At 43.9% G+C, this 11816-nt stretch overlaps 1 protein-coding gene across 1 annotated transcript in view; it reads left to right on the top strand.

Annotated features, from left to right (window-relative positions):
• Nucleotides 1–319: 319 nt before the first annotated feature.
• Nucleotides 320–11816, top strand: part of LOC307078332 (contactin-associated protein-like 4) — a gene marked incomplete at both ends in the record, with an annotated part of 57998 nt that continues 46501 nt past the window's right edge. Inside the window, 2 exons of the mRNA XM_079740075.1 lie at nucleotides 320–371; nucleotides 8363–8473. Of these exons, the coding sequence (XP_079596201.1) occupies nucleotides 320–371; nucleotides 8363–8473 (163 nt within the window). The remainder of the gene's footprint in view (nucleotides 372–8362; nucleotides 8474–11816) is intronic.

The following is an 11816-nucleotide window of genomic DNA, read 5'->3' as shown; positions in this document are numbered from 1 at the left end:
CATCGTTATCATCCAAATGCTAGAAAAGAAAGTTGTGTTTCAGTGAGCCCCGTTTACCTTTTCTTTTTTTTTTTCCTGTTCTGCGTCCCATGTCTCCTCGGCTGGGCGCATCCTGAGTCTGGTGCACCCCTCCTGCTGCAGACAACGCAGCCGTGGCGCACGGAGCCAGAGGACCACAGCTGATCAGCAACACGCTCCAACACTCTCCCACTCCCACACTCCTGTCCTCCTCCTCCTCAGACAGCCGGGTTCAGAGCCTGCAGCACCCCGTCCATAGCGCTGCGCCATGCGGCCACGGAATAGCAGACCAGGTGGGATTATGTCGCGCTTCGCCATCGTCCTTCTGATCTTCTGCGGGACACGTGGAGAAGGTGAGCACGATGCGTTTTGTTCGAGCAGGCACAGACACCGACGCGTGCATATGTGGAGAAAAAGCTGAGCAGCATATGGGCAACTATAATACGGGTGTACACTCGGATAAAGTAAGTGCTTGCGGACACGTCTTTGGTGATGAGAGGACCGTGTTCTTGGTGGTGCCAGGAGCCTTTAGTACACAGAAGCGGGGGTTGAGTCCCATTAGGTCGGCGTGGTTTGGACCCGCTTGCAGGACTTCTGGAGCTCAGGTTATCATCGACGGGAAGAAGGATTTAGGAGGAATGAAGCATATCTAGGTGATATAATATAAGCGTATTATAGACTTGATTGGCCAATGAGAACAATTTAATGTTCATACAACTCCAGGACTGGCCAGATTAACTCCGGCATGTTTTAACTTAACTAACAGTTTTAAAGAGGACTTAAGGATGGTGAACCAGGCCGCCTGAAAATGTGGTGTGTGTGTGTGTGTGTGTGTGTGTGTGTGTGTGTGGGGGGGGGGGGGGGGGGGGGGGGGGGGGGGGGGGGGGGGGGGTGTATGATAGCAGTGTTTTGGGAACTGTTACTGCGACCCCTGCGCCTCTGAAGCTTCGCTGTTTATCCCAAGTTATCCCAAGACCTTTTGCTTCTGGGATGTTAAAAAAAGGGGGATCCGATTGAGATAGATAGAAATTATCTGCGTGACTAACTTAATTTAACTTAAAATTCGAAATAGGTATCTGATCCTTAGCCTACTACCAGCTGCCTCCGCGTTTTTTAATTTATCCACATTGCATCCGTTTTATTTCCGAGGAATTCCAATAAAATGATTCCAGCTTGTCGCTCTGCTCATCAGCAGCAGGAAGGTTTTCTCATTCATTACCTTCTCTCTAATCATCGTGCTCCGTCCCCCGGCCCCAACACACACACACACACACACGCACGCACGCACGCACGCACGCACACACAGTCTTTCTCTATTTCTCTCGCTCTTGTAATTAATTTCATTCATTTCTTCGAACTGCTTCATCGGCAGAAACTATAAAAACAACAATGGTGAGGCTATCAGAAAACAAAAGACCCCTCTCTCTCTCTCTGCCTCTCTCTCTGTTTGTCCCCCCCGCCCCACTCTCTCATCATATTTTATTGCAACTTCTTTACTCCTGGAGAACTGTTTTGTGTCTTACTCTTCTTCACCTTCACTCTTGGTAATGCTGACATGTTATCGAGTATTGGCATACAGACTTACTAATCACCTCCGCTAAGGCAGGTTGAGGATGTGCTTGTTGAGAGAGAGAGAGAGAGAGAGAGAGAGAGAGGAAGAGAGAGGAAGAGAGAGGAAGAAAGAGAGGGAGAGAGGGATATAGAGAGAGCTTTATAAATCTACAGTTAGAGAATACCTCTTAGGTAATCCACAAGTTATGCAGATGAGCCAATTAAAGAGCTGAGAGATGTGAGAGAGATTTCTTGCAAGCCAAATGTTGACCTGTCAGTTTTTGGAAAGTGTGAGGGACAGTGTGCATATGTTATATACATATACATATACAGTATATATATAGCTTACACACATAGTCACTCATACTTTATCCAGAGTTTATATACCTACATCTTGAAAAAGGCCCCAACACAATGTGGTTCTTCTAATTGAGATGGGGGTTTGTGTTTGGAAAACATAAACCTTAGAGGTGGACGGCTCGGTGCGGCTGAGTGCAGCACTTCTCTGAGTAAATGTGCGAACCCTATTGTGTTTTGAGCCTCATGCACGAGCAAGGGTGGAGTCCATTGGAGTCAGCAATGGGATTTCAGTCAAGGCTTACACATAGAATAACAGTAAGGGCTTTGCCGCCGCACTGCCTGGACCTTGATTTATGAACCACGGGATAGGTTATGTGATTAAATTTGACAAGGACTAGGGTCCATCCATCTGCTCGGGGGGGGGGGGGGGGGGCCACATTGTATATAAGCTCAAGGCCTGTCCCACCCCTCTTCCCTTAGAACTCAAGTGTCCCTCTCAAAGCCCGGCTGGAACCACAGATTAATTGTTATCGCTCCAAACCGATCCGTCAGGCAGGGGTGAGGCTCTGTTGCTGTGTGAAGACAGGAGGGATCAGCTGTGATCGACCAGGGGAAAGGGATATCCTCTGCACACGTGGTTATGGTGCTCTTCAGGTGGAGAACAATTAAAGTATTTTTCATTTTACGTGCATTTAAACAAGGCAAATGTTGACATCAAAGTTCTGTAAACTGCAAACTGTCAACTTCTATATTGTTCAATGGTATCGCATAATGGCGAGCAAGTAGCTTGGTGCCATTGGATTCCATCAGGTGATATCACAAGAATTGAAGAGGAGGTTGAGAGATGTAGCCTAAAGCCTTTTAAAGAATAGCTCTAATGGACATGCATACCATGAAATACAAAATATATTTAATACAGTTGGCTAGAGTTAAGAACGGGACAAGGACAGCAACACGGAGGAAAGGGCATAGAGGAGGAGGAGGAGGAGGAGAGGGATGTCAGGGGAAGGCAAGGGATACATAAAGAAGAGAGAAACATGTAAACTGAACGGGAATTTAATGAAAGATTAGTCTCTCCTTTGACATTGTCCAACTGAGGCTCCAAGAAATGTCAATTAATTTCCGTTTCCCGTCGTTCCACGTCAACTTATCCTTTGCCCTGTCTCCCCTCCAGCCGGGTGGGCTGTTTGGCTGAACAAAATGAGAACTAATTAGAAACTTGGAGCCTTTAAAAGCAACACGAATGATTCTAATGGGAGATAGAAGGCCACTAGTCCATGACCTAAACGTCTCTGCTACTTTCTGAGTAGAAGGAAACATTTTTGTGAAATGCAAAGTTACCATCACACAGCCTCGTTGGAATCAGCAATACGGACGTTCGTGTTTTTAATTCAAACAACTACGCCGTTGTGTTTTCAAGGACAGCTGCGGGATACCTGCCTGACCTCTCTCTCTGCTCTCAACACACCTGTTATAACGTATCACCCCTCTGCAGTTAACCCTCTGTCCTTAGCCTCTTTCATCTGTTCCTCTTGTTTGAATTGATTCAACAAGACGCCACCAGCAGGTCAAGATCACCCTACTGCAGTAAAATGTTATCAATTAAATGTTTTCACTACAGTACAACCATAGTACAGCACTACTTTTTTTACTTTTAGAGTACAGTGTAAGCCATTACCTAATGACCAACCGTTCTTTATTGTATTAGCTTTACTCGACCGGAAAGCTAGAAAACAGTATTCTAAAAGAACGTGGCCAAAGTAAACTATACTAAACTAGACTGCACTCACTCATGCAGCATAAGTTTACCTTATTATTCAAAGCAAGTCATTCAGAGATCCTTTAACAATGCATGTGCAAATAAATGGTTGTTGGTTCTCATTCAATGTTTATGGCCACTGTGGGCTTCTGCTGCGTGATGAAGTGAGTGTTATGGAAATCTGGCCCTTTTGCAATTTTTCAAGTTCCAATAATAAGTGTACAACTTGAAAGCCCCAATTGTCCTCCCACACCAAACCACAATATGATGCAAACCTTTTAAATCAAACGATGAATGTTTCATGAGTAATAACTATGACCACTACCAAGGAGAAGGTTTATTAGATGTCCAATCGTTCTCTGTGAGCACCAGCGCACCCTTTCAATGGACTTGATGTCGAAACAAACACACTACAGTTCACCTGTTTGATAAAAAATAATTATAATATATGCTGGTTTTAATGTTGTATCCCCCTGTCTCATTTAGTCCTGCTCAGCCTTGCACAGTCAGGAAATTTCACAAATGGTCACACATTTAATGGTTCCAAGAATAGGAGCCAGAGAAAGCAGGGAGAGACACGTTCAAAATCATAAATATTCCCACAACAATAAGGGCACTCTTTTCCTAGGGACACAAAGTGGTTTTTTTCATGGCAGCAAAGCTTTTGTCATGTTTAATATCAATTTTTGCATTTGAATACAGAACTACCAAGGACAGAAAACAGTTTAGTCATAAGTGCTAAAAGCTGATTTGGCAAGAATAGAAAGTCAAAGTGAGCCGTTTTAACCGAGTGCACATGGTTTAACATTTTGTTATTTAGCATGGCACCCTAAAAACTAAATAAATATTTCAATTTTAAAATGCAAATATAATCCATTTACATCCCTTTCAGTTTTTACTGTAGATTGAGTGCATTTGGATTTAAAAACCTGCATCACTAAATGTAGGACACTAAATTAAACTGTAAGAATTCAAAAATAAAACGTGGTTGTATAGCCTATGTCATCACTTGCCTTTTTACATGACCTATCTTTCATAAACTGCCATATTCTTTTACCTGTCATAACAAACCATAATCCTTTTTTTTTTAAAGCATAATGATCGATATCAACTATGTGAAATAAATGCCTGTTTTTTTGTGAACACAATTCTATTCATGACAACAGTGCCACTCCAGTGGTTGGAACGCATTAAAGCTGGTAATAAATAGTGAGTGGTTTCAGAGAGAGGATAGATCATTTGCATTGCCGATGATAGTTATGATGCTGATGTTATAGTTGATGCTGAATATTTGATTACCTTATGTGAGAATGGGACAGGCACTAGCATCCATTAGCTGCTGTACGCCGGTAGTTTGAGAGACGGATGTCTGGTCATGAACCAGTCCTTCCGTTGTGTTGCAGGCCTCACAGGAGAATGGAAAAGCTGATCGCTAAAAGAATGTGTGTTCCAGGTTCCCGTCCTAAGCTGCTTTAGTCAAACCAACCATGACAGGCTTCTTTCCAAAGGGACAGTCAGCCTGACATTATTCAGATTATTCATAATTCATAAAGTTTACACTCACATCACCATACTCAGAAACCCTCAAACTGGATTTCCAAAATGGCATTCAATGAGGGCTGTAACAACTTGTATTCAAAGTGTTGTCATTTTGTCTGATCTTACTGACCTACTACAACTGCTGCTAAATTCGCCGAGAACGTTTGGATACTCGAAAAGGAGTTCTCAGATGTGACTCCTTTGATGCAATCTGCAGCTCAATCCGATCTTTCCTCCGCTTCCGGATAACACATAGCTGGCTTTGTTGCCTACTCCCCCTAAGCCAGGCTCTCCGAATAAAAGGCAGCTGTCTGTGGTGCTGAAATCTCTTATTTTGTTTGAGACACACACACACACACACACACACACACACACACACACACACACACACACACACACACACACACACAGTATTGACTGTGAGGGAGTCGTGTTGAAAGTAATGAGCTGTATTATATTCATCATAGGACCATTAAAGAGCATATGCTCTTTTAGAATGAAGGGGATTCCAGCATAAACAATGGCCTCGTATTTGATGATCAACTCGCTGGGAGTCCTGTGATGTGTGATACGGCAGATGGAGGCAGACCTGTCTAGATGGATCGTGTTCCTCGTCTCGGTGTTTGCCCGGGTCGTATTACTGTACGCTGTTTGGTAATCGCTGGACACAGCTCCTACCACCAGAGTCACCCCTTTACTTCTTATTTTGTGGAGCATTAATTACACCGCGCACAATGATTTAAGAGGGAGCACAAGGTCAGGCAATTAAGATGTGTTTAGTCTAACATTTCAACTAGGGTGCACGGCATCCATAATCAACCCCAGGCTAGCTCTGTTCAAGTATAACAAGCCTACATTATATTCAATACACTTAATCTGCATGTGAATATATTGTGTCAGGTTAAGTAACGAACATACAATGGTCTTCTTTTTCTGATGCGCACGGACACAAACACAGGCACGTTCACACGCACACGCACAGAGACACACACAACACGCACACAAACACATTGCTACCAAAAATGTGGATCTGGCAAAAGCAGAGGTTTTGCTCCACTATGTCAGGTGGTCTTGCAGTTTATGACCTAATAAACACCGTTCTTCTCTGGGATCGCTCTCTGTCAGGGTGAAGCGTGCTAGTCCAGGTGACTGGAGGCCACAATGCATCCGTGTCTCAGTCTTTTTGAATTTTGAAAGTTCTCTTGTGGGTCTATTGTCTTGTGGGAACAATGAATGGCTGGTAGAATTCAGAACATGATTTTTTTTTTTTTTTGTTCAGACATGGTGTGCACCACTTTCTATATGAGGTATGAGGTTTTCTTTCATAATCACTTCATTATTATTATTTAATACTATTGTTAATAATACACCACTCTGAACAAATTGAAAGCAGCTAATACAAACCTACGCTCCGCAACCAGATGGACGTTTACTTTCTTCTTTGTGCTCGTCTCTGACCTATCCAAATGGCATTTCATTTGACTGATTGGAAGGTCAACTTTGCATTTTGCTGTGATGCTAATTGTGCTCCGCTGGTCAGTCAGTGATGCGGCGTCACCCTTTGAAGTTCAGAGTTCACCAGGAGAAAATGGCGTTGAGTTTCCTACCAGGGCTACAGTTGCCTGACTCTTACCACTTTAGCTTAGAGAGGGCTCATTGTATCACTCTTTACCGATTCTTATTTTTCACGCGGGTTGCTCCACCAAGCGACTGGATGCTACTCCAGTTTTGGGGTGGATTAGGATTAAACTCAACCGAGTTGCTTGAACTCCTTGAGTCGCAACTAATCCTGGCAGGAATGATCATTTTTGACAGGCTAAATTTGAAACCCTGCAATAGAGCATGTTTTCACACAGTTCCGTTTACATTAAAGAAAGGTGCAGAAAAGACCCATCGTTCATCTCCGTCTTTATTAATCGTTGTAATAAAGCTGGGGAGACCGTCACCGTCAATGAATAGGTTAGACAACAGTACTGCTAGCTGTGGCTGAATGGATGCTTTCTCATTTTCTCTTTGTTTTAATATGATACATAACATGTTCTACCCTAACTGTGTTCGGTAACAGCACACGTTAAATATTGCTCCAGCTTGTCGTTGCATAGTTCTCTGGACAGCTCATGGGGATATGTTGTTCGGTCCTTACATCTGAATCCACATCGGCTGCATTGTGCAACATGCTGTAGCGCGGCTGACCCCCCATTCAGCCGCCCGTCACTCAGTGTATCGGCTGAGGCCTCGTTCATTCTGCCAGCGTCTGTGTCTTTTATTTGAAATGAATGTGGACTTTCTCGTCTGTCACTGTTGTCTGTCTTTGTTAAAAAGAGCTATTACACTTTGTTATGTAATTACTATATGGTGATATTTAGTTTTTCTAATGTTAATGTTTGTTTTGCTATGTTCTCTTCCCGCTTGCTGATAGAATGAAGTTAATTTGCATCTCTGTCCTGTCAGTGATAATTAGTTAATTTGTGTTTGCGTGTGTGTGCTTGTGTGTTTGCTTTTGCCTGTGCCTGTGCGTGTGCGTGTGAGTGTGTGTGTGCATGTGTTTAAATCCAAACCAAGCAGCTGTCACCCCCCCTGTATCGACACAGCTCTTAACATAACACAACGTTGTGTAGGTGTCACCTAAGAGGCGTGGCCCATGGCGTGCCACCAGGTGTGAGTGTAATTAACGGTTTACAAGCCGTTTTGGAAATCAGCCCCTTATGACATCACAAGTGTGCATGTCCACCTAGATGTGTGACAGATAGATGAGCAACGTTTGCCACAGTCCAATGGGTAGACTGGTCGACTATCCAGCACACATCTAGGTGGACACGCCCACCTGTGATGTCATAAGGGGCAGATTTTCCAAACGGCTTGTAGCGGCTAATCACACCACACCTGGTGGCATGTCATGGGACCTTTGAGACAGACACCAGCTCACTGTATCAACCAGAGGTCTCTGTGCCCCTGGTCTTATCCTAGACCACATCTGGGAAGTTAACCGCTCTTCACCAAAGCACCGCTGATCCCTTTGTGGAATGACCACACTTTGTTCATCTCAAGCTTCCATTAGGGGTTAATCAGATACCTGGTCCGAACCCTCCATTGAAACCCAACTCAAGAACTCGCCATTTCACATTTTATCTGAGGTAATGAGATGAAACTGTCCTTTTTTCTAAAACCTGTCCCATTTTTGTGATTGGTCGACAGAGGCATGTGACAGCCCGCTGATATCCAATCTGATGCCGTCGTCCTTCACAAGCTCCTCCCAGTTGTCAGGCAGCCATGGCCCGGAGTTTGCCAAGGTCAACAAGAGAGAAGGTGAGCAAGCAGCGCTGTCATGAGCCTCTACGATGGTCGGATTCCTCCACCTCCTCCACCTCCTCCACCTCCTCTATTGTTCTGCATGCATCACTATCCCACATACTCTTCGGGGTGGTCGAAGAGTTGGTGGTGGTGGTGGTGGTGGTGGTGGTGGTGGTGGTGGTGGTGGTGGAGGTGGTGGTGGTGGGGGTCTGTTGCTGCCGCTGCAGTGTGGCAGTGCTGCTCACATGAGCGCAGCAGAGAGGCTTCATCTCACTCTGGGAAATGCAGAGCATCAGCAGCACTTCAAAGAGGATCAGGAGAGAATCTCGGAAGTCGCAGGCACCTTCTCCACCACCACCATCACCACCACCACCACCACCAGGATAGCCCGAAAACTCACCACCCCTACCAACACCTCCACCTTCAACACTAACACCACCACCACCACCACTCATCCGGTCCTACAAGAGGATCAAATGCAGCTGTCAGCCGGGTGTGTGTGCTGCATCGGCATGTTGCATATGAACACTCGGTTGGCCTCACCCAACCCGTCCAGCAACAACTGGTTTGGAACGGGGATGTAGCGTTGGCATTGCCCTGCAGCCATATCTCACTTGATCTAGCTGTAGTTGAAAAGTAAGAGAGATGGAGAGACAGAGAGCAAGAGAGAGACGGAGAGCGATAGAGAGAGAAAGAGCAAGAAAGAGAGCGCTAGGAAGGGGGCTTAATATCCTACAGGTGTACAGTAGGAGTGAATGAAGCTCTGATAGGATATTGACTAAAGAGAGGTATGGACCTCTTTAAAAGTAGCCCTACTGTCAGGTGGATGGGTTGCGCTATTACCTTGCCCCAATTTTCTCTCCTTCATTTTTTTCTTCCGTTAACGTCATATTGATTTGTCTATCTGCCTCTCTTTTGTCACTCTTTGTTATCCATTTTCACGGTTGCTTCTCACTCTACATCAGATGCCCTTTTCTCTTTACAGATCCCTCCAACGATGTACTTCATTACATACGTTGCATTTTATCATTTCATAAAGTGTTCGATGAAATGGCCGTTTAATCTCGCCAAGAACCCATTAACACAGCTCCATCCTATTTTTCAGCCAAAGCGTTAATAGTAGTATTCAACATTTAGAGTCAAATGTTAAAAAGCCTCTTTAGCATCTCAATTATATTTGTTTTTCTACACACCATACTGGTAATTGTACCGAAGCAATCTGTAATTACGTAGAAACAATCAGTTTGTGAATTTCTGTTTTTGCCTGGCAATCGGCCAGAATTAGCATGTCAACAGGATTTCAACTCCTTAAACTTGGTCCAGCATCTTTGAACTGTTTTTAAGTTCTCATGAATAGGCAATGCCGTGATGTAATGTGTTAACTTTCATAACAATAACTGAAATCAACAACTTATTTACAAACTGAACTGGATTAACCCACACTTTTGTACAATTCGAAAGACATTATTCCTTGCTTTGGATTTCTCAAGAAACTGTTTTTCAGCTGTTTTGATACTAGCCTACTGTGGTGAAATTATTTCTAATCGCTTTACTTCACTCTCAAACCCTCCTTTTCTTTGTAACCACATTTAGCCAAATTGCCAAAACAGTATAGACAAGTTCACTTCCAGCGTTTTGCCTGAAAATATTCCCAAAAAGTTAATTATTGGCTGAGCTACTAAATACTGAAATGAGGAAAGGACAACCACATTGCTCTAACAGTTTGGCTCCATTAAATCCACTCACTAATGAAGCCCCTGTGATAGGTAACGAGACGGGCACACAGGTAGAGTGTTCTCTGAAGCTCTTCCCTGTTCGGTACACAAACTATTTTTATACTACCAACAAAGAAATAAAGTCCAATCACTGCAAAATCCTATTCCAGCAATCATTACAACAACTTTCATCATAAAAAAACACCACCACCACCACCACAACTCCATGACAACAAAAGTGCAATTAGTTAAGCATGTGTCCCACTTACAGACCGCTTTTGTGTTTCTGCTAACTTCCCCTTCAGTACAAGGAGAGGAGAGGTGTCTATTTTCTTGTCCTCGTCCTAATTGCATAATTGCACTCACCTGTTGCCTCCTTCGCTGCCTCTGGGGGGGAGAAACGAGGGGAGGGGTGGGTCGGTTGAGTGTTGTGATGTCCTCTCTCAGGCTGGAATGAGTCAATAGACCGTGACCACAGCGGAGTCACGCTGACAAAAACAAAGGTGTCGCTAATTATGGGTCTGCTACCTTTATGTACCCGGGCCATAGACTTGTACCCGCATGGATGCAGTGTCCTGATGGCACCCATTAGTTTAGAGTGATATATTTACACCTCATTTACACAATGGCTGTGTTCCACAACTGTTTCCTCCATAACCCATGTTGTTCCCCCAGTCTTCACGATTGATCCCATTCAAAATGCATTGGTTTACATTTCGTTATGTGTAGCATGAAAAAAGTCTGAAAGTCGTGCTCTGGGACACGTTTTAATTGATTTTCGTGAGCATGAGCACGAAATCGCACAAAATCGCCGGATACCGGTTTGTTCAGCGCTTTACTCTGTAGCCCAAACTGTGTGAAGACGACACCATACTGTGTGTGTGTGCGTGTGTGTGTGTGTGTGTGAGTCACTCTAACTCTCTCTGTTCATGTCTCTCTTCTCCTGTGCTTCTGCTGCTGTTGGGTCATGAGAAGCCAAGTCATTAGAGTAGAATAGCCTTTCCTCCCTCTTCTTCTCACTGCGTCTCTCTCTCTCTCTCCTTCATCTTTTTCTATGTCTCTTGTTCTCTCCCACTTTGACTGCACCTCGGTCTATCTCTGTCCCTGTGCTGCTCTCTCTCCATTCTGCTCATGATGAGGAATGCTTGCTAGCATGTTGCACTCAGCACTCGGGAAGGCTTGTGAAGTGCTTATTAGGCGTGGCCTTTGCTTGACGCCCTGAATACGATACAACTCAGCAGCGAAGAAAGAATCCACAAGGCTTGACAAAGTTTGAAGGGACGACATTATTCACAAACTGCTGATATGAATGTGTGAAGTCCATCACCCTGCTGGTACAGAAGCTGTGGACCTACCTTGAACTATTGTGGAGTCCAGGCACTTTACACATTTGATCAAAAAATCTGATGCTGTAGCACAGTTAAAATGAAATGAAACACTGACTAAATTCAATTTCTTCCACAAAATTGTAAAAGGTTAGTTAAAAGCAAAAAGTGTAAATTCATCCAGGTTTATGAACTTGTATTACAGTAACTCAGAGATTGTGAATAAATGACGTCTGAACAACAAGAGATATTTAAGGTTACCCAAATTATAATAATAATTAATTAAAATATTTTCCTGTGGGAGGTTTCATATGTAAC

This window comes from Pollachius pollachius (assembly GCF_949987615.1).
Source record: "Pollachius pollachius genome assembly, chromosome: 7".
In the NCBI taxonomy this organism is placed as follows: domain Eukaryota; kingdom Metazoa; phylum Chordata; class Actinopteri; order Gadiformes; family Gadidae; genus Pollachius; species Pollachius pollachius.
This window is presented reverse-complemented; position numbering and strand designations above follow the sequence as displayed.